This window comes from Poeciliopsis prolifica, unplaced genomic scaffold, assembly GCF_027474105.1.
Source record: "Poeciliopsis prolifica strain line A6 unplaced genomic scaffold, Auburn_PproV2 SCAFFOLD007, whole genome shotgun sequence".
NCBI classification, from domain to species: domain Eukaryota; kingdom Metazoa; phylum Chordata; class Actinopteri; order Cyprinodontiformes; family Poeciliidae; genus Poeciliopsis; species Poeciliopsis prolifica.
In genome coordinates, this window is record NW_026562382.1 from 14,594,179 (window position 1) to 14,618,537 (window position 24,359).

The 24,359-nt window shown below is 37.2% G+C and overlaps 1 protein-coding gene across 1 annotated transcript in view; it reads right to left on the reverse strand.

Moving 5' to 3' along the window:
* Positions 1–24,359, reverse strand: part of LOC129361230 (E3 ubiquitin-protein ligase SH3RF3-like) — a 105,886-nt gene that overhangs the window by 14,401 nt on the left and 67,126 nt on the right. Inside the window, 5 exon segments of the mRNA XM_055031977.1 lie at positions 2,411–2,694; positions 6,649–6,819; positions 9,777–9,889; positions 11,256–11,564; positions 20,777–20,872. Of these exon segments, the coding sequence (XP_054887952.1) occupies positions 2,411–2,694; positions 6,649–6,819; positions 9,777–9,889; positions 11,256–11,564; positions 20,777–20,872 (973 nt within the window).

Below are 24,359 nucleotides of genomic sequence, written 5' to 3' on the forward strand. Positions count from 1 at the left end.
TGGATAGAGTAACACTGGAGTGTAAATCATCCTGTGCTGCAACATGTTTCTCAAACATATTTTAAACAGATCGAGTCATATTAGTGTTCCAAATGGTTCTCAGTGCATAAATGAGGGGAAAAACCTAAACTCAGTGTCTCCAGTAAGTGCTAAAACTTAAACAAATGTCCTGCCTTGTACTCACAAACTATAGTTTAGCTTCCCTAACTCTTTTTGGTGCCTAAGCACAACAACAAAGCTGAGCTCAGTGGGAGTGATTAATCGCATTGTCTAATCATAACTAAATAATGATGTTTCCAATGCATAAAATGAACAACTGACTTTGGTTTATTGATTTGGTTTTGCCACAAGAACTGTTTTTTCATGTTTTTCCTAAATATAGTATAAAAAAGTACACTTCTTGCCGAATCTCAACACTGAAGTTTAGTTTCCTTAAAAGGTTCTTTGTAGTTTCATTTCCTGTCAAGGTTATTTAACATCACATTCTTTTTTGTAGAAATACAACTGAAATGATAAACTTAGAGCAACCAGCTACTTTAATTACCTAAACAAGAGGCTTTGTACACTATGCCTAGCTTTAACAAAAAAAAAACAAAAAAAACAATTAGAATAATTTAGCTTCCTATTGTTAATTTAAACCTAAAGCCAACAAACGAGCAAATAAATGAAATCTAAACAAAAAATGATCTAAAAAATTAAAAAAAAAAAGTAGTTTTGCTAATGGGCTGTTTATACCTGAATAGTAAACAACCCAGATTTATTCTTGAAACCTAAACTATTGCCATTGTCCAGCAGTCAGAGTAATTTAATTTTCTTTGTTTGTTGCATTTACAACTGAGCATGAAGGTAATTTCAGGGAAACCAAAATCAGATATTGCCTAAAGCCAAACAAGAATCCTTGTTGCCTGAAGTCAGTAAAGTTGCTTGGCACTGAGTGGAGTTTAAACCCAACCAATAAGCCACTCAGGTTAGGGATGCGCAATATATTGCCATTATCAGTCATGGCTGATGTTTGTCATTTTTAGCTAATTGGTTTTGGTCTCAAAAAGAAAAACCAGGCCAATATCAATAATTACTGTTTGTCTTTATCTTGTCATTGTCTGAGTGTTTTGGGAGGCCGAGTGGTTGTCCATGTGGTATTTGTTTGGGCATGTGACAGAGATAACGATTCAGTGCAGGATTGCAGGGTGTTTAACTGAAGCAATGTTAGTGGTGTGGTCATTTCTTCATGGTGTCACAACAGTAGGGGATAATAAATATACATAAACATGTAGAAATATATTTATGTTATTAAAAAAATACTGGCTTTCATCCATAACAGCAATATTTATATTGAATATTAACATTTTAGCTGTAACATATTACATTTTAATCTTAGTTAACAGAAAAAGGAGTTAAAACTAAAAGATAACTTTTTTTGTTCCTGGATAATCTCTTGCAATATTAACAACATTTTGTGAGGATTTGAGTTTTTCTATGCATTTATTTTAGGTTCCTGTGTCTTTTGAGTCTCCCTGTTGTTCTTTCTACCCCTTGATTGCTCCCAGGTGTGTCTCGCTCCCTTATCACCCTCTTTAATGCCACCTGTGTTTCTGTGTTTTTGTCGGGTCCTTGTCAATTCTGTCTCGTTTCTGACGAGTCTTGGTGTTTGTTACCAGCGGTGAGCCTTAGCCTTTCCGCTCAAGATGTGGTCGCTGGACTTTGAGATTATTTGTGCAGTCTTCACCATTAAACAGTCATCATTTCTCTCAGCAACTGGGTCCAGCGCGTCTGCCTCTCCACCTCACACCGCAGTTTCATGACAGATTTGTTTTGTTGACCAGTTTTTACGTTTGCAGAAGTTTAATCTTAATTGCACCCTGGATTGCACATCATGTAACGTAACATTTTGTTGTTACATGATGCTCATTTCTATTTGACAGGGTACTTTAAAAAGGAGAAACATAAAAAAACAAAAACAAAAATAGACAAATGTACAAGAGAAAGACAATTAAAGAAAAAGGATGTTAACTGGCTCTGTGCCTCCTGAATTAATGACGAAAATGCTCCGGGATCCTAAATGATAAGGACTCTGCTGCTTGTAGTCAGTAGCTTGAGCTGAAACTGTGCAAAGAGCATTAAAAAAGAAACATCTTTAATTAATTTCTTTTATGTCTATTTATCTGTTAATTAAATATTCTACAGGAAGAATCCCTTCTTTGACATCTTTTCAGAAAATTTAATTATGCTGCAAATATGCAAGTTAATTGTTGTTCAGTTTATAAATGAAACAGGCTGAATTTCTATCATTTTAATGTGTCCAAGTGAATCATGTGAATTAGATCTATCTAAAAACAGCTTTTAAAGAGTCAAACTGAAATTTATTGCTTTAACTCAAAAATAAACATTTTGTGTACGTTTTTCTGCTTACCCAGCTGCATTGAAGTGCGGGCCTGATTGGCCACATGCTGGCTGGAGCGCAGGCAGTTCTTCAGCTGGGCAGCGGCAGTTTGCGGCGAGGACGCGGGGCTGACACCGTTGATGCAGTTTGCTGAGGTCACAAGTGGAGTGGCGGGACGAGACGACGAGGGGCCTGGAGATCCTGGGGACGAAGGGTCTGAGATTTTACCTGCCGCTTGACTGCACCCACTTCCTCCTCCTCCAACTGGACTGGACAAACTGGAACCTCGAGGAGATACAAGTCCAAATGGAGCCCTTTGAGAAAGAGACAGGAGAAACAAACTGATTTATCAGTTTACCAAATGTTCATTTCAGCTACATACAAAATTTACCCACCAAAATAAAACAAGCAAAAATAACATAATTGGACCTTCATATAGTATTTACTTGACTTCCTGGAAATGGTAATTATACCACCAGAAGTGACATTTAAGCAACCTACAACCACAATTGTGAGATGGTGATTTGAACAGGAAAATTGTTGCTGCATTATTTTAAAATACAGATCTTTTTACAAAATTAAAAATAAACAACCATTTTTAAAAAATACATAATTTGAAATTGAATATTTAATCAAGTCTAGAGACGGGGCAAATTTGATCCTGTTTTGCTAACAGAGCTGGTGTCATTCTTCAATCAATATGAAGCTGAATTAAATGCCGAACATATTTAAACTGATTTTAAACTGGACGTTTAAGCTGTCACCCAAAAACTTTGCAACATACTGAAATGATATATTCATAGTATTCTCCAACATTGTATGTAAAAAAATATTTATTTTTTTAGATTTGACAGTTTGCTTAAACTTCAAAGGTATGAGTGAAGCCTCTAACAAAAAGTCAATCATAAAAATGAACGTTTTTTTTTAAACAGTTTTAAAAACGTGTTTTTCATGTGTTCCTGGTTTTGATTAAAAAGATTTTTCAGTGCACAATTTCTCAACTTTTTATTTACACAAATGGATATTACTCAGCTCATGAATAATAATGAGCATTAACAGAAGAAAAAGGTAGGGAGGGATTTTTTTGTTTTCAATACATTTGCACTAAAGTAAGCTAAAGAGTTGACAGCAGTTCTGAACTTCACTATGTCCCTCTGGTCTGTGTAATATGTGATGGTAGCCAATCTTATTTCAGTATTCACCAGAAACAATACAACCTTATATTGTATTACTATTATGTAGCTGCAGTCTAGTTCTTGTAGATATTACAGGGATCAGTTTTTAACATCAGTACTAAAGGTATGACCAGGTATTGCAGAAGTATAGGCATTGTCTGTTAGTTTTTCATGTCTGCTTACAACACCAGGACAAAAACAACACTTCTGAGTAAAAGTGTCTGCAACCAAGACAAATGTTTCACAAAATCATATTAAAAACCTGTAGTGGAAGCAGAGTTTTTCTTCCCTTTTTTTGTTCCTATTCCACCAGCACTTTCTCTACTCGTGTCTTATTTCTCATCATAAAATCAGTTTCAGCGCCATGGACTCCTACCATGAAGAGCTCCGTGCTAATTTTTGCCATCTTATTAATTCATTCTTTGTTTTATTGCTGCTGAATGTGGATGCTGTGAAGAATAGCCAGAATCTTTTTTGGCACCAGCAATCCGTGCTAAAGAAAAACATTCACTGACATCAAGAAGAAATTATTCTGGCGCATAAGGAAAACATGCTAATTTGAAACAAAAAAGGGAAAGAGAACTGAAGAGAGCTATTCTCATCTGATATTAAAATTTAGCTCAAAGCACCACATTTTGCTGCAAGCATTGCTATAGGTACTCTCCCGCTCTTTGGGCACAAAATATTAACACTGATGCAGGTTTTAGTTCATGATAGCACAGATGCCGCAAACAGTACTAGTAAGCGCTGTCAGAGTGAGTAATGTCACTATTATTGTCTGACTGGTGGATCAGCACGATGTAGTGTCCTGCTGCATCATATATGCTGCTGCAGGCTGCTCATGTTTCTGTCTGCAGAGTGCTGAATGGCAGAACAGTGAACTGAACATTATTGACGCAGCGGTATTCACACTCTTATGGCTTCCCATCGACTTCCCGTCAGACACATACAGAGTTATAGCTTTCTATGCGTGAGCATGTGAGTGTGTTTCAAACAAAAGACACAACTGAGTTATTCCCAGATTATTTGATTTCAGGTTCTGTATAGATATCAAATAGTCACTACATGCACCTGGTTCTTCTGCATGCTTGGCACAGAATGCATCCAAAGGTCCCTACAGATGCTTTAACTTGTTTGTGACCATAAAGATGACAATAAATTTCTGCAGAAGACTCTGGTAGCTAGTAGTCCAAAACCATTCACGTTTCCTTTTATGAAATCAAACTGCCATACACACAAATTTGTGCTTAAATCTTTTTTTGTGTGTGAGCAATTTTGAAAGCCTCTCATTATCATACAGAGAAATTTCTGAGCTGCACTGCAGACAAAGGGGGGGTAGTAAGGAAGGAGGAGTGGGAGGAGGAGAAGAGAGTATGCTTGCGTAAAAAATAACAAATTGCCTCTCATTTGATTATGCGTTCATCTTGCCTCTCTCTCTTTCTTTCGCTCTCTGAGATTGCATAAGCGCTGAATGTGAAGCAGCCATTCATACACACTTGAGAAGTAAATCTGCTGTTCTGGCTGCAGTTTTCTCTCTTTGTATGCTTGTTTTATTTTTTTACCTCTTCTTCTTCTTCTTCTTCTTCTTCTTCTCCAAGCTGTATTGTTTTCTCTTTCAGCAATCTCCAATTTTACACTTCACAACCACATTTTATCTATTTCTCCATCTATCCCTTTTCCCTGCTTTTTTCCTATTTACAACGACTGACTTTAAATGCGTCCTCTTTAAATAATACACCTGAACTGTTCTTTAAGCTTGGATGTGTCATAATTCTTTGCAAAAGGCTAGTCCTTTTTGAGAGGTTTCAATATAAAATATCAATGGATTTTATTCTAATTTCTCAGTAAACAGCAATTTTCAAGTCTTGCCAAAGACTGGATTTTAAGTTGGATTTAGATTTTGCCATTCTAACTCAAGGACACACTTTGATCCAACATACAGCCAGAGCTACATTCCAGTTTAGCTCTGGCTACATGATTGGCATTCTTATTTCTGGAGAGTGAACCTCCAGCCCAATGTCAAGCAGTCTGTGACTGGTTTTCTTCCAGTACTGCTCCATACGTAGTTCCATCTAACTTTTGATTAGTGATATATGCAGTTTTCTGACCAAAACTCCTTCGTCACCCTTTTGTTCCAACAGTAGCTTTCTTTTTTTCCACTATTACAGATAGTATGTTTTTATAGAGCAAGACTGAGAGCTGTTCTTTTAACAGATTTTCCCTCAGCTGTGGATCTTTGTATCGTCACAAGGGTGTCTCTTGATTAGTGTTTTTCTAACTTTGCCTGTGAGTTTAGATCTGATTAACCTACCATTTCTTGGTAGGCTTTCAATTGTGGCATCTCTGTCCATTTCTTTGCATGATGGACTGATCAGTACTGTGTGAGATGTTTAAAGATGAGACATTGCTTTGTGCCAATGTTAAAATCCTCCATCAGGGTGCATGTTGACAGATCCTAATACTCTTTAAAGCGCTCACAGGTGTACTTATAGTAAGATTAGAACACACTTAAGTTTACACTACTAACTAATTAGGTGAATTTTGAAGAATACTGGTTCTACTGGATTTTATTTACAGGTATCACATGCAAATTGACATTTCAGATTTTAACTGTGAATAATTCAAAACCCATGAGTTATTTTCTTTCTAATTTACAAATATTTATCACTTTGTGTGGGCCAAACACACATAAATCAAGCAAACTACATTAAGTTTGTGGTTGTACCGTGGCAAAATGTATGCATTTTATAACATGCAAGTGGTCAAACACATAAATGATTTTACATTTATGTTATTTTAATTAAACTTTTATGTGCCAAATCTTTGCACTGCTTTAATTTGTGTAATTCTGTTTTAAGTGGAATTACAATAAATATGAATATTAAAAAAAAACAATAAAAAAAATTACTTGTCCAAGACCAATTTTAGTAATTGTCTTTTTTCTTAAATTCTTTTCAGCCAATACTTCCCTCTCAACATGGCCAAAATAATAAGAAATACTGAATGTTAGGCATCAATTATCAAAGCTATTTCTGTTTTATCTCTATGTCATAAGACAACATATCACTGCTGTTTTGTCTAACCTCCACTAACCTGGACACAGGAGTGACGTAGTTTCCTGGAAAGACTCCAGAGGCGGCAGTTCTTAGTGAGGTGCCTTTGAACCATCCATCCTGACACTTCTCTGTCACTCGGTACATCTCCCCCTTCCTTAGCTCCAGCTCGTCAGCTTTCTGGGGCTTGTAGGCGTATAGAGCTAAATATCTGGACGAGAAAGGCAGTAGGATGTAAATTTAACGTATAATTGAGTAAAAACGTCGAAGGATTCATCAATGTTTGCAAATCTCTTAGCGGGCATCTAAATTCATGCATCTATATCTAATGATCTGATTAAAATCTAATTGCCAGAATTGGGAAAAGCACAGGCAAGCTTAAGCAGTTTGTGGTATCATCAGGATGGCTCAAAGAAAACAGGAACATAATCTCAAAAAGAAAAAAAGAAATCTCTATTTTTGCCAACATCCAAAATAAGATGGGATGTATTTGTTAATGAGTAAGTCATAATGTGAGCAAGGACTGTGCAACTAATTAAACTAATTCAACTAATTTTTATTCAGATTTTTGGCTCCGAAAAAAAAAATAACTGAGGGATAATACAAAGACGCACAACAAATCAGGCAAATCTTTGGTAGCCTAGGTAGCCTTGGTTGGGCTTGGCATTAATTACATAATTAGACACTTTTAAGGTGAATGCCTACATTATCTAATACGAAATTCAGAAAATTATAATTAGAAAAGCAAAGTTTGGAGAAAATTTACATTTATCCTTTATAAGCACAATAAATGCATTTCTAAGCTTAGGAAGAATTTTTTTATTAATTTTCAGGATTTCAATCATGACCCAAATGATCATGACTAATTATTTTAGAAATATAGCAGCTTTACAAGTACATTATCATCAATACTTCATTGTAGAGTTCAAAGTCAAGCAATACAAGCTCACAGACAACAGAGCTCCACTGAATGTCTGTCTCTCCTGAATGAATTCGCCTTTGTGATGTTCACAAAGACATCCTCAGCCACAACTGGATCTTTGTCAGCATACAAAGACATTTTGGTTTGAACCTCCCACCAATTGCTGTTCATTGTGAGAAAATATTTCCTGTCGGTTGCTCAGAAGTTCATGTGTGTTTATTACATTGTTAATTAATTTAATTAACTACTGTTGAACAACAGCAGAAGGTCATATTATTCAACTTTGGTTTGGAATGAAAGCTGTCAGTCTCCACTTAAAAATAACAAGCCAATCCATGTCTGTGTGTGATCACTTGAGGCTGGCTGAATGGTTTTGCTTTCTGAATGGGAAGGCTTCCTATAAATGCATACCTGATCAATAAGTGCTTGTTTACCAGTTCAAAAGATAAATGTAGCTCACATATTCATATTAATATACTTTTGTTCTTGGATGGATCTGACTAAGTTAGTAATTCCCTGCTGTGTAAACATAAAAAATGAACTCATGGACCTGTCTCTGGGAGACATTTATAGTCCATAGCGCCAGACTGGATGAGATCGCAGAGTAAACAAGCCATATATGTGCTACCTCCTCGTTACCATAGCAACAGATGTGGGGACTGTCTCCCATCTCCCCTTGGCAACAAGAATAGTTGCCAGGTCAAGATGAAAACGTAGGACCTCATCAGTGGGACAAAGCCATTCTGTTTTGGTATGTGTGCGTGTGTGCGTATGTGCTTGTGTTCCTATTAAGCTACTGGGAAGGTGATATTATTAAAGCCGACAATGCTGCTGGATTTGACTCACATCCCATCCGAACGATGGTGATGATATTGTAGACTCGCAGATCACCGAGTCTGGGCTTTTAGATGTAAAGTAAAACAAACTATTAAGCTAAATATATAAAACAAACAAACAAAAAAACACCTTTGTTTATGATCATGAGAAGAGTTTGAAAGTGCTTATTGAAAGTATCTAATCAGTAAGTGGGATTTAATTAGTATGACCTGATTTTTTTTCTGTTTTGTTTTTTTGTTTTAGTTTCTTATTCCTAGTTAAATCAATTTTAAATTTAATCAATTAAATTAGAAAAAAATGAGTTTGAATTTTGGGTTTATTTATCAAGGGAAATACCCAAGCTGACTATATGTAAGTTTAAAGTCACAACAATTGTGAAGAAATCACGTAAATAGAGAAGGTTAAAAGAAATGGAAAATGTCCTGCAATGATCTAAACAAACTCAAGAGAATAAATTTATTTCTGATTTTTCCCCGAACTGAAGCCTAAGATTTAAAGAAAGAAATTCTGATGAAATATAAGTTGTACCCTTTAAAAGTTGTGCAGTTCTAAAGCATGCTTTTGGTGTAAAACTAACAGCCCTGAAGAAAAAGAATGCCATCTCAAGGTAATATGGCCTAGTCAAAGTCTGGACTTGAATCTCACTGAAATCATTAACATGGTCTACCCAGGCCATTGTGCTTGAAAACCCCAAATTATGGCAGAATTAACACAATTCTGCAAAGTTAAGGGGGCCAACATTCCTTCACAGTGCAGTAAAAAACTCGTAGCTTGTTATTGGAAATACCTGACAGCAAGTGGGTCTGACAGACTTTCCAAAAGAGCCAGGCGAATTTATATATCTTTTCCCCTGCTATTGGCATTTACTTAGCTTCCCTTTGTCTGATAATAAACTTTGTTTGATGATCTGAAACATTCATAGATGTTTTTTGCCATGAATGGCAAAAAACATCTATGAATGGACAGATACATTTTCACAACAATGTATTTAAGTCTGGAATCAAATTACAGAAAGATTACTTTTCAATTGTATTAAGATGTGCCTAATTTTGTACAGTGTGTCATTTCTTATCTCCACACGACTGCAAGTCTGCCAGCAACACTAGAAAAAAAATATGAACAGCCTGCTGTCAGAGATCTTGGTGTCTTAATTTTTAGAAATGGTAAAGCTTGTTAAAAATCCAAGCCACACACAGCTTAGTGAACTGTGTTTTTCCTCTCTGAAGGGGGATTTTATCCTTGACCGGTGAAGGAGTAAATGTGGTTGCAGAGGTGGTGGAACATGGCCAACAGCTCTGGGCACAACAGAGTCAACATTTCTAACAATGTCAGGAAGTAGTTTGTGAAATCTTGCTTGTACATCTGGCACATACACAACGGGCAAGTGAGAAGAAGCCTGAAGTACTCACATGTTGAGTGGCAGCTGCACCTTGGCATGGGCCAACAGCTCAGAGGTAAGAGATGCCACTTTGGGGGGGAGTATCCCCACAGAGGATGGAGAGGGACCTGGAGGAGATGCATCCTACAGGAAGATACAGCACACAGAAAAACATCGGTTTAATGTAAACTGTTACCTAAAAAAATGTGCTTGTAGGCTTTTAAGCATCCTGGGAACTATTTACAAACAGCAAAAACACTTTGAACTCAGTGAGAAATGCAGCCAGAAGCCATAACAGTAAAAGCGACATGACTCCAAACAGAAGCCTTCAAAGTGAGAAATTATTATTTTTTATTTTTTGGCTGAAACAAGTAGGTGACAGGGGACTCATTGCAAAATGCAGGGCAGCAGAGGAACTGATATACTTTAGAAATTGTAATTTTCCCTTAGGTACAGTCTTGTTATTTTATCTTTCTGTTTTTATACTTATTACCTTAGTTTGAATATGCATGCTTGTATTTACCTTTAGATTACAGCTGGTATACAATGAAGGATATTTCTATTCTATTCTATTTTAATGTAAAAAATTTTATACCAACTACTCCTTGACATGCTTATAGTTTTTTATATTGAGAAAGTGTATATATTAAAGTAAAACAAACTATATCTAAATGTGTAACATTATAATGCCTGTAAATGTCCCTGCCTTACACAGTGCCTGCCATAAGTGTTCACACCTTGTCAACATTTTTACATTCTTTATGTTTCCTCTAATACCTAAAATCCAGGGCAACCGATGGCCATTTTCAGAAAAGTTCAGTTTGCTGTTTTTGTCAAATCCACGCAGGAGACAACCAGATAGGAGGTCAGATGGGTCTCATGTGGTCAAAAGTGGACATTTTGGCCTTCATGTAAAACTGCTGTGTGGCAGAAAGATAACACAGCACATTCCTTGCTCACTGTGAAACATGGCGGGGGCAGTATTATTTTTTGATCCCAGTTTTGATCTCACTAGATCCATCTGACCTTCTATCGAGGTGCTTTTTTCTCCAGTGGAAAAAGGCAAGCTGGTTAGGGAATTATAGATAATACTGGAAGAAGACCTGTTGGAGACTGTGGAGTTACAATGAAATGGTTTCTATCAAAGTGTATTGAGAGTTGAAATCAGATTTACATGCAGACTAATGAGACATGTACACATTTTGTTTCCTCACAGTCTGAAGTTAAATCAGACCAAGTCTATATAAACTTTTGAATTTGAAGAAAGTTAAAACTAATCTCTCAAAAATGTCCTTATTAGGTTTTCAGGCATTTAGCAAATACAAATAATGTTGGTTATTCAAACAGATCTAAAGCAAAAGAAGTTTGGTTGGACTTAACTTCAGACAACAAGAAAAAAATGTGTATGTTTTTTATTTGATGTATATAAATACCTTATTTCAGCTGTATACCCTTGGTGTGTTCCCTTAGCTAATTTATGTTTTGTGCACATCCCAGAATGTGGAGATACCTGAATGCGAGCAGCTGCTCTGGGGTCAGAGGAGCTGATGAGGACCGGGTGCGAGATCTCCATGCTGTGTCTGTTGTTGAGCTGGGCAGCCCTCTGGCTGACAGAAAGAGCGGAGAAAGAATGACGCTTCTTTGCGTTTTTCTTCCCTTCGCCTCTCCTGTGGCCAGAGCCATTTCCATTAGACGGCGAGGCAGTGGGGGAGGGACCGGGAGTGCAAGGACCCAGGGGGGCTGGCTCAGAGCTGGGACCTGGTGCATTCGCTGGCATAGGTTTGTCAATCTCCATCAGCTGCTTCGCTGTTTCATTTAACTGAGAAGAGAAAAGGGCAGATGGGGATAAGAAAGAGGGGGAGGGAGAGTTAAGAGAGAAGCAGCTCAGATGTTAGGTGTCAGACCTGAGTGGTTCATGCACATCTCCAACATACACAAGAGTATTATTCTGACCTTTACAGGCTTGTTCTTGTTTGCAGCTGTTAAATCTTATAACATAATAATCATTTGGCATGACTAGCCTTGGCTGCTGTGGTGTAGCATCCTTACACACAGGTCACAATCAATTCCCACATTTTAGAGGAAATTATTTGCACAGGCAACTGTTTTTAAATGAAATTATCTTGCAAGGATGGACACATGGACCCTTCCATTTCCCCCTCACACACACATGCTGCTAATGTTTACAGCAGCCAGGTAATAGCAAATATATTTGAAACAACATGCAGATGGTGAATGCATGAGGAGAAAGGGTAAAATTGAATAATCTACCATTTGCCTGGAATTCATGAAAGGCTACTATTAATTGCTGAAGGAAGTCACAGCATAAACACATAAAAGCAGATAAAATAGAGGAAGATGAAACAGGTTCTTCACAACACCTGAAGCAGTGAAACATCTTGCTGCTTCTCAGATTTCACACTCTTTTGTTCTTTTTCTGCCCACATAGGTTTCCCGAGGTTATGAGCAGGAAGTATAAGCATGTAGATATGTTTTCCAAGTGGCCAGAAGGCTCTCAAAGACCTCATATATAGGCCTAAACCCTGGAGAGATGTCTGTTCACATGACTTCATTTTCTGCAACAGAAGCATTTTTTTGTTAAGTTGGAGACTGAGAAAAAGAGATCAAATGTTATAGGTGCACATATAGATCTACCTTCAATACATCATTATATGTATATTGTAACTAACTCACATTGAAAGCTCACTGGGACACAGTTGAATCTCAATAAATTAGAAGCTATTAGAAGATGTCTAATGTGAGTATAATTTTTCTGTGTTTCAACAATGTATATTTAAAATGGCTTCAGAAAGCTGGGATTTTTATTAAATGTTGAAGTTTTTTGTAACCTGCAATCTATTTATTCAAAGACATGATTGGAAAAACATCTCGTTAGTTCTCTGACAGCTTTTAAAACACCGTTAAGCTGAAAAGCACTCTGAAATGCAAGGTGCTACATGAACTAAATTGGTACACAAGAGTTATCAATTTTGTCACTAGTATGACGTTTTCAACACTTATTACACATGTACACTATGTATGCATATCAAGTCACACCTAATGTATGCGAAAGCTATATTCGTACTTGAAGTTGATATTCAGCTTAAGTGTGACCTTCCAGATGTCTTACTCTTATATTAAGTTTATTTCACATAGACTCACTGAGAATTTCAGCTATAAATAACAAGCCAGCGAAAAGAACTTTAACACCACAACAACTTTACATTCCAATCATGTCTGCTTACCAGTCTTTAAACCCCTGAACAATCCCTTGAGAGCAAGTCAAGAGTTTTCTTCAGTTTTTATTATCAGTGTGTGTGTGTGTGTGTGTGTGTGTGTGTGTGTGTGTGTGTGTGTGTGTGTGTGTGTGTGTGTGTGTGTGTGTGGGGTGGGGGGGGTGGGGGGGCGTGTGCGTGCGTGTGTGTGTGTGTGCGTGTGTGTGTGTGTGTGTATGTGCGCGTATGAGTAAGAGGTAGTGTAAAAGGCTGTCTCGTCTGGATTCAGTGTTGGTGATGTTGCATTTCCATATTAATAGAAATGCTAATCAAAGCCAAATCATATGGTAATGAGCATGATGGATTGACATTGCAGATATAACTGAGATGTAACTCTCATGAGGCTAACACAAACACGCATACACACACACACACACCCGCACACACACACACACCCACACACACAAACACACACACACACACACACACACACACACACACACACCCACACAAACACACACACACACACACACACACACACACACACCACACACACAAACACACACACACCCACACAAACACACACACACACACACACACACACACACACACACACACACCTAAGCCACATTAGACACACACACACACACAAAGGTCAATAAGGCCACACGTGATCTTTTAGAGTAACTTACAATCCAGTTTGAATCCCCCAATGAATTCAGTAAGTATGTTGCAAACGCACATGGACCCCTGCATTTCCCCCCCACACACACACACACACACACACACACACACACACACACACACACCCCCACACAACACACACACACACACACACACACACACACGCACACACGCACACACACCCCCACACACACACACAGACCCACACACACCCACACACGCACACAAATCACTGATGTGTCAGTCTTTCTCTAGCTACTGATGTGCCTGTTATGGTGCAAAGCACATGAAGGAGTATGTGTGTGAGAGAGATTTTTACGTGGTTCTTCCTGCTGAATAAATAATCCAAGCTAATCCGTTTCTATGTGTTGAGCAAGCTGCACTGATTTATGTGTTGAGTGTTATCTCAACGTAATACTGTGATGAGCCGATAGCTTCGCTAAGAAAAGAAAAATCTGGCTAGAAGCGTGCAAGGTTTTGCAAACAATCCTCTTCCTGAACAGATCCAGTGCCTTGAAAAAGGTATTGGTACCACTTGAACTGTGTATATCAATCACAGTATACATCCAGCAGTTCTGTGACAGTCTGAAATGTCAAAGACCAAGCAGACAGGTCAAGAATAAAGCTATGAAGAGATCTGAAATAAGATTAGCATATACAATAATATCCCAAGCTTTGAACATCTCAAAAAGCAGTGTGGAGTTTAGTGAAAAAGCATCATGAAGACCTTCCAACTCCATGAATCAGGTCTTCCTAGGAGAGGGGAAATAAATCTAATATCAAAAATAAAAGTGATAAGTCTTGTTCACAGTTTTCCAAACAAGACTTAAAAGGGGAAATGTGTAGAACATGTCATCCTGAATACATCATTCCCGCAATAAGACTTGCGGGATCGCAAAGCATAAAAAGTACAGAGAAAACTTTTAAAGAAAACTAGAGCAAACGTTGAAGAAGGATGAACCAGAGCAAACAGTCTGAGCTTCAGCAGTTTTAATATAAAGCAATAAATCGGCAGAATGTCCCAGTCAAAGTCCAGATTTCCAATCCTATTCACAGTATGTGGCAAGACTTGAATAGTTAACTCTGAACATGTGCAAAGCTGATCAACATAGCCCAAATTAGCAATTCTAACAACAAGAAATGTTGACTTAACCAAATTTATGGGAAAACTTTACTCTAAACTAGATATCCTTCCACCTCCAAGTTTTGCACTAATTTATCTGCACTAATCCCCTAAAATTCCACAGTTGCAACATGACGAATCTTGGAAAAAAATATAAATATTTTTACAGGCAAAGAACTAAGACCTGAGTTCATGCAATACGAGTCCACAACAAAGAGAAAACAAAACCAAGCAAGCATGTCCCAAGCTAATTTCCAGTCAGGATGAATCAGCTGAAAAGCCACAGCCACTGAACACAAACCCACCTACACTAACCTTGCTTTTTTTTACTGATCTCCTAAACTTATACAACAGGATCCAACCCACTCACTGCACCTCCCCAAACACCAGGTCCAGCAGACACAGCTATACCTTTACACATACATTAACAAACTGGGACACCCTGAACTCAAACCAAGTTCACACTCAATATATCCACCTTCTCCCATAACTAAATCAAAGTAATCTTAAATTCAATTGTAAAAAGCCTGCAGCTGGATAATTTGATTCATTACTGTCCTCTCCTCCTTATCCCTTTGTGTTTGTGTTTGTGTCTGCAGGTAAGATAAGACACAGGGCTACCTACTATTACAGAAGCTTTCAATGTGTCTTCATACAGTAATTATTTTTACAGTATGCTCTCTTACCAGAAATAATTCCGACACTGTCTACATGTATCGTTTAGTCCATGTGAGACATGCTCACAGCTTTGCAGCTGTTTTGGACATCTCATGTTTCAAATAGCTTTGGTTCATTTGAAGATGGTTACCGGCACTGCATCTAATTTCAATGCAACCTTTGCACTGTCAAATGAGGTAACCTAATGCAGAGGATTACCACAAAAACCACAATAAAAAAACATCAGTTGTCCATGTGTGTGGCTGGGATGGTAAACCGTATACATATAAATAAACTGAGCTATTATAGAAGAAAACAAGGATCACATTTCTGCAATGAAACAACCATTTGTGTAAGAACAAAAAGGAAATAGTTACATGTGGTATTGCTATTCAGATTTTTTATGAGTTTTAACATAGCAAAATTTGTTGAAGCAACTGAGGCATAATACAGACACAATAAAAACATGTCAGCATACTTTCCTGTGAACAACTTGCTGTATTGCAGGTTGTGAAAACTATTATGTTGATTTCCAAACTGGGTTACAACTGACAATTTCAGTACTTGACCCACTTTATAATGATGACCATAATAAAAAGCAGTGTATTGGGACCTGGCAGCAGTTCCCTTTAAGTATTTGAGTACAACCCCAGGTCTTCCTCAAAAAGCTGTGTATACTTTAGTATTTATATTCATATTCAGTTTATGTTCATATATATATATATATATATATATATATATATATATATATATATATATATATATATATATATATATATATATATATGAACCTCCGTTTCCTGTTGTCTCAGACAACAGGGGGAACGGAGGTTGAGGTGCCAGAGATACCATCATGGGAGGACAAGCCCCTACATGGGATGTACCACCAGCAAATAACCCAAGTGGCTGATATCAGTAAATCCTACCAATGGCTGGAAAAAGCTGGACTCAAGGACAGCACAGAGGCCCTCATCCTGGCCTCCCAGGAACAGGCCCTAAACACCAGAGCAATAGAGGCCCAGATCTACCACACCAGACAAGACCCAAGGTGTAGGTTGTGCAAGGAGGCCCCTGAGACAGTCCAGCACATAACAACAGGGTGCAAGATACTGGCAGGGAAAGCGTACATGGAACGACATAACCAAGTGGCAGGCATAGTGTACAGAAACATCTGTGCAGAATATGGACTGGAAACCCCGAGATCAAAGTGGGAAACACCCCCAAAGGTGGTGGAGAACGCCAGAGCTAAGATCCTGTGGGACTTCCAGATCCAGACAGACAAAATGGTAATGGCGAACCAACCAGACATTGTCGTAGTGGATAAAAATCAGAGGAAAGCCGTTGTGGTAGATGTAGCAATACCAAGTGATTGCAACATCAGGAAAAAGGAGCACGAGAAACTAGAGAAATACCAGGGCCTCAGGGAGGATCTGGAGAGGGCCTGGAAGGTGAAGACCACAGTGGTGCCTGTGGTCATCGGGGCCCTCGGGGCAGTAACCCCCAAACTGGAGCAGTGGCTACAACAGATCCCAGGAACAACATCAGACATCTCAGTCCAGAAATGTGCAGTCCTTGGCACAGCCAAGATACTGCGCAGGACCCTCAAGCTCCCAGGCCTCTGGTAGAGGACCCGAGCTCAGAGGATAAGAACCACCCGCGGTGGGTGAGAAGGGAATTTTATATATATATATATATATATATATATATATATATATATATATATATAAATCTACCACAGATGGCACAGGTTTATAGACCTTTGAAAGCATATTAATTTGAGAACATAAGTTTTTCTATTAAACTCTAGAAATTGTAAATATTAATCTTATCACACAATTTATTTTAGATTTTTAAAATACCTATTTGTGAACCAAATTCACAAAACTGTGAATTTTGTATTAAAAACTTTTGAGATGCTGTCACTGTTTCCAACTAGGGTACAGCTAGAGAGCCGAAACTTATGATGTTCTTTGTGTGCCTGGTGAAAAGAAAATCATTGCAATTATTTTACATGCAGTGTGTTGTTTGGCATATCACAATCCAGTTTTAGAAACATTTCTCTGTCAGACAACCCTTTGCTTTTTCTTTCCCAGTTTCACTGCAACTCAGGATAATGTGCCCAAATTGCCAGCCATAACACAAACATATCCTGTTATTTTGGCAAGTGTATAAAATATTAACACAGATAATAACATGATATGTTGCATATACATACACATGCAGATGAGGAGAGGTTCCACCTGAGCTCCTTCATTAGTTTCTGACTGCTTCACACATACAAATCCTAACACAGACCCCTGCACCCCTGCTGTGTCACGGTCTAAATTATTGATGCATCTCCATTTAATGGGATCCCCTGTGTGCCTGCGTGAGTTAGTCCCAACCTTGCTCCAACCACAGCTTAATCCATGAGAGAGCAGTTTGGTCAACCAGCTGAATCTGGGATACTTGACTGGGTGGTCCAGATTCTAAGTCAGAGTCGGCAGCAATCCAAGAAAGATTAAGAAGTTTGTTCAAACGACTGTGACATTTAAGAGCTCAAAACCGGGATTTTCTTTGCTTCTTCATTACACTGTAATTTAAAGTGAGACTTTGTTGCTGAAAGTACTGGTGGAGGAATAGAAGGGCCTTTTGGCTGGATATGTTATAATGCAGGAACTTCATTTCACTTCAATCCCAGCAACAAATTCATTAATCTCTTGTTTCTCTTTCAATGACTTCACTCTTGCTGAGTTTGAAGGATGTATTTCTGACTATTGTTGGAACTAAGTAACACATTTGTAAAATATAGAATTTTCTAAAGTCAAAACATGATTCAAAAATTTTATATCTCCATTATTTTTTCAGTATGAATTTCTAACTGGAAAATCTTTACTGCTTTTTTTTTTTTAAATGTAAGGGTTTAGGTAAGATTCTACATTTGTTAGGGAAGAGTTTCTCAAAATTGACAGTCCAAACTGGATCTGGAACAAACAGCAAGCACTCCAGAACTGGTGGGAAGGAAATATATATGCAATATATGAATGTAATATTAACAAATATCTACAGCTGAGATGGCATCAATACACACTTTCAAATAGTTTTTTTTTTTGTATTTCTAAAGGAAAAGCTTCATTACAAAATTACTATTTTATTAGATTTGACAAAAGTACTGCTTTATGGCTCAGTTTCACTGGAAATGACCCCCAGACATGAGATAGAAATCAAACAGACTAAAACATTTTTTCCTTTGACTGTATTGTCATTCAGTACTGAAGCTTACATTACTTCCTTTTGACAGGGTCGGGAGAAGTCAGCATTTTTTTCTCATTTGTGTTGATGGGGAGAGAAAAGAAGAAAACACATTTTTCACCAGCATCATTTTAATACTGCTTAAGAGCCTTAAATGAGATCTGGCTTCAAAGCATGAATGATATTTCTTCAGTTGCTCATGGATTAACGTAAACTATATGTCTCTCTTGACAGGCATGGGGTGAAGAGAGAAGGTAAAACGCTTTCAGGTTTTACAAGTTTTTTATTCATTTACAGTGAAGACATCCGTTTAGGAAGCGCTCTATCACTGCAAAATGTCAGACAGCATTTGCTAATGCTATTTGCACTTTTCGGACTAATTGCATTTGGTTGCATTTACATTACGGTTTAGTTTCAGATGCCTCAATTTAACATTCTGACTAAGAAGCATACATTAACACATTTCTTAGTGCATGCAGTGACAGTAATTTACATACACTCGTCGTTGGCATGAATGTCATCAATTCGGGGCTTTTAATGATGCAGTAGAAATATTCATTTTCCAAGATGGGTGAATTATAAAACATTCTATTTTAATAGGCTGGACAAGGTTTAGTTTAATGCTAGTTTTATCCTATTTACACATGGTCTAAATTAAACGTACATGCTCAAATATTTACACAAACCCCCACGAATATTTGGATAAATGTCCCTTTGGATAAATTTGTAAAGACACCATTCTAAATTTAGCCATCAACAAGACTGTTAATTATGAGTATTTTTTTACCACTGTTTTGTCAATTAGCTGGTTTTATGACATGGATCTGGCTTTTTAGCAGAGCCAGTACATTTTTAATAGGTTGCCGGTTCCAAAAGCAGACGGGTTGCCATGTGCTTGGAGACACTGTCTTTTTGTGCACAATTCACTTTTACCACAGTGGTATAGATTTTTAAGAGTAACCCAGGAACCATAAAGATTTGTCCATTACAATCTGGAAGATGGTAAATCATCAGAGACTGTCCTTAGATGTACGAGTATAACACCTTTGAGACGAAGCTCTGAGTTTACCCAGCTGAATAAACTAAATGCCTTCTGAAGAAAGATTTTATGGTTGGACCAGACAAACATGGAGTTATTTGAGCAAAATGACAAAAAACATGTTTGAAGGAGTCATGATGAGGTTTCTAAACCAAAAAATACTGTAGCTGGCTAGCATGGTGGAGGCAGCATGATACTGTGCACCTTGAAATTATTTATCTTCAGCCAAAAGCTTAGACTCAATTGAACATTCTAACTCACCAACAATCCACAAGGAACATGAGAACTGGTTTGGGCCCAGATAGAGCCAGCCAGCATTTTACTTCTGGAATAGCCCTGACACAACCTCCATAGAATATGTCTAGGCTGGGTTTAAAACAAAATATGCAGGAGTAAATTTATCTATTTAACTGAAGTCTAAAATTTGTAATAGGAAAAATTGTTATAAAGCAAAAATTCCTAAGCAAAATTAATTGAGAGGTTGTGTGTTTACATATTTGAGTTTCTGTGTGTAATTTTGGCCCTATGTGGGATAAAGATAATCCACAATAACATTAAACTAGAGCTCCTATCTAATGATATCATATTGGGAAAAAAAATGCATAATTAAAAGCCTTTCATTAATACATGCCTTATATGCTGATTGGGTATGTAAACCTCTGACCAGCACTTCAGTCATTAAGCAGTCTGAGTGAAATCACTCTGTTCACCTTTGGAAACAATGCCATTTATTATCTTCCATATCTAGGGGTAACAGAAGAGTTTTAGAGTTAGATGCATTTGCCTTAATGAGGTTGTTAGAAATAAGTCTTGTTTTCATTATTCATGATCTTAATGATTCCTTTGCCGAACCCTCTTGTTTTTGATAAATCTGAACCATTAGGCTTCCACTTTTCTAAATTTAGCAGAAAGCCAAACACAGCTGATACATCCCACCTGAGGCTCTTTGGTTTTGTGCAATCAAAGATTACAGGAGAAATGTGTTTTTTTTAGCAGACAGATAAATGATGATAAATACAGAGTGAAACAGGTGTGCTGCTGCAGTATTAATGTTGCTTTCACAGCTTTGTGACTCAGTTTACCTCGACATAAAGAATGGGGAAGATGCCAATCTTGTCTCCCAGCATGCCTTCTGCCCAGTTCTCATCTACGCGTCTGATTACTGTCAGAACCTCGTCCTGGAGGGAAAGGAAAAGAGTGATAGCATATATACATACAAACATGCACTCTCAATACTGGGAAAGCACCATGATTGAACCAACAATATGTATTTCAGAATATGTCTCATCTGGTCTGATTTTTACACAATATTAATTATACAAAAATTAATGCAGTAGAAATTCAAAAAAAGTCACGTTAAAGCAGTAGATGTTTTTTTCATGTCAATTTTTCTTTTTATTCTTATATCTATATGATGGAACCAGATGATGTTTCATTATGTGCTATCTCCTGGGCCATAACTTTTTTTTTTGTTTGTTTTACCATAGAAAAGGAACTGGTTGCATCAGTAGATCATCTTCAATTAAATAATATGCTATTCAAATTTCAGGCAATCAAAATTTTAAACACAACTATTGATGGTGTGAATGAATGCCAAAATTAATTTTGATGAGTAGAATAATTTTATGCTAAATTATAGAAAAGAAGCGTGCCTTTCTAGCATAGGTTGGTAGAAAAGATGGTGACAGATGAATTCACACTTCACCCTTTTTACCTACTAAAATATACCCAGAGTATGACTGACATTTAACAATGCTCAAACAATGAGCGCCTTCACCGTTTTCCTCACAGCCGGTGGAAAATGTCCAGCAATGGTGATTTTTTTTCAAATCAAATAGAAATTTTGTTGAATTTGAAGCAGAAAAGGCAGAAAAGAAAGTCCTGAAAAATGGTCATGATCTATAAAAAAAGAGGAACTCCTGAACAAAGGAAGGTAAGGAGGCCTTCAGCTCGCCTCCCATTTTAAAGAAGATAGTCATGAAATTTATTTTGCATTTCTTCGGATGGCTGCACAGTGCTGCAGTTGCCTAGCAGCGAGAAGATCCTCCACTTGAATCCTGACCTGCGATCTTTAACTAGGAAGTTTGCATGTTCTCCATGCATGTGTGGGTTCTCTCTGGGTTCCTCATCACCCAAAAACATAAAAGCTGGTGCACTAGGCTCAATAAATTGCCCTCAGTTACGGAGTGCAATCTGTTCTGTGAGTCTCTGTGTTGATGCATGATGAACTAGCAAACTGCCCAGTGATTGCTGGAGATGGTCAGCAGCCCTTTAACAACTCTGCAGGGATATGTGGATAAAATGTGAAAATAGAAAAATTCAGTCTTGTGTTTAGAAGGAAGTCCCAGTCATGAATGTGCTTTGATGTTTAATGTGTTTAAATACTCTAGAAGAAATATGTGCTTGGATTATAGACGCACCATCCAAGTGCAAATTAGCTTAAAGTCATAAACTGATTACCAGACATTCACCTTCAGGAATTTCTAGCAGGGAGCATAATTTAGAGTTCTGTCAGGAAATTGTTTGGATTCTGAAGCAGCAAATAGCTCTACACCATCAAGAAATTGTTGTCCAAAGAGTTGGACCCCAAAGTGTAGTGGGGTGCACAATTTCCACAATGCACCATTTTTTGCCAGTTCACAGAAAATGTACCCAAAAGTCTTGAAGATAATCATAATATGCAGAAATATGCAGGTGACTCATTCAGTATTTTCTCTTTCTTTTTCAAAGCAGCTCAAACAAAAAGGTATTTATTCATAAATCTAACACAGATCAACACTCCTGCCAGCTAAGACAATGACACATATTGTTTTTATCAAGTCGAGATATCAATCACTTCTTTTGTACAGTGTGGAAACTCTAAGATCTCAACCTGTAAGGTTTTGATTATCTTTATTTTACGCTTACTTAATCTCAGGAATAGATTACATTCATTGTTTCCTAACACACGCCCACATAGTGCTGCTTTCTCTCCTAACGTCAAGACCTTGGTAAGGCCATTACAGGATGGCAGTGATAATGCTGTTAAATGGCTGTATATTAGTCATTGTGAGTAATTACCTCTCACACTGAGAAAACAATATCACACTCAATGGTTCTGCATGACAACACAAATATCGCACACCATGTGTCTCTGAGTGAGTGTATAGACTTAAAGTAATATTCAGTCATAAACTAGTTGATTACCTTAACCCTAAAATGAGAAATGGTGTGAACTGTTGATGGCTCATTGTTATCACTTAATCTGGATAGAAATTGTCTCAATTCAACTGCACAGGAGTCAATAAATGCTATAATTTATTAACCTGCTTCTTCTCATCAATCTCCAACATGTGGAAAACAGGGAGCACAAATCTTGTTCATAGAGGAGGAACAAAGTAAGCTTTGAGGACCACATCAGCATTGTTATATTTTTCAAGAACCTTAATTTAACATGATACTATTGAAGGACTGCACATGTTACCAAGCCCTATTTTGATTTGATTTGATTCCTTCTCAAGATTTACTTTCCAAATGTCAGATTTGTTGAATAACTTCGAGGGAATAAATGTTACAATCTGTTAGTGCAATCTGTTAATCACTTTTTAGCTAAATTTTCCTTGATTTCAATTAAAAAACCCTGTTTTTTGCAGCTTCAATTTAAATAATAAAGGCTAAAAATGTATAAGAAAGAGTCAAAATTCACTAAATTATATACAGTAGTTATAAAATATCACCAGGCTTTCTACGCAGGAATCCACAACAGTATTAGAAAAACAATACAATCTGATCCTACTGCAAATAATATTCTAAATGACACCATCTATAAATTATCTATCTAAATTTAATATTTTTACTTAAAATAACTTTATACTGTGAGAAAATAATGAATGAGAATAAAAGGATTCAATTTGGCGGTGTGGTAAAAATATGATATGAATAAATTAAGCAAGAACACTTTGTCTAATCTTGTCCATTTGAACTAACACTTTCATTTCAACTTGTCTAAAGGCATCCTGTAGAACGTGTGTTTCAGATGTGTATTTTTTTCAAGGTAGTGCACATGGTCTTGTTTTTCAAATAATATAAAATATTAGTATGCAGTCCAAAGTAGCATTACTTATTCCAGTAAATAGACAAAAAAAATTGGACAGGCCAAAATATTTTTCTGTATTTTTAAGCCTTATTATGAGGCTGGAACAGTCTTGGCATATAAACATAAACTATTTAAATATGAGCACAGAGTAAATCAGCTGCCAGAATCTCCCTCCAAAACATCAAAGTCTGTCTTAAAATGAGCTTCAGCCAAATCCTTCTGGAGCGTGGCAAAGAGCAGCTGCCTCCTTAGTGATTTTTCTTCACATATCAAACACTTCAAACATATCACCGCAAAATTTTATTTAATACTAGTTACAATAAAATTTAAACTTATTAAAACCCTGTCAAAAATATGTCTTTTTTTATAATTAAGCAACTCTAACAGATCATTAAACAGAGTTTTGGGGCTCAGGTAGACTCTGAAGGATCTACAGAGATCTGCTTCAGGTGGCACAGTCTTTCAAAAGGACAACTATTAGTTGCCACACTTCTTATTTCTGTTTGCATTTTGTGACACACAACATGAGGGGAACAGCAAACATATGGAAAAATATCCTTGGGTCAAGAAAAAAACACAAAGCAGAATTT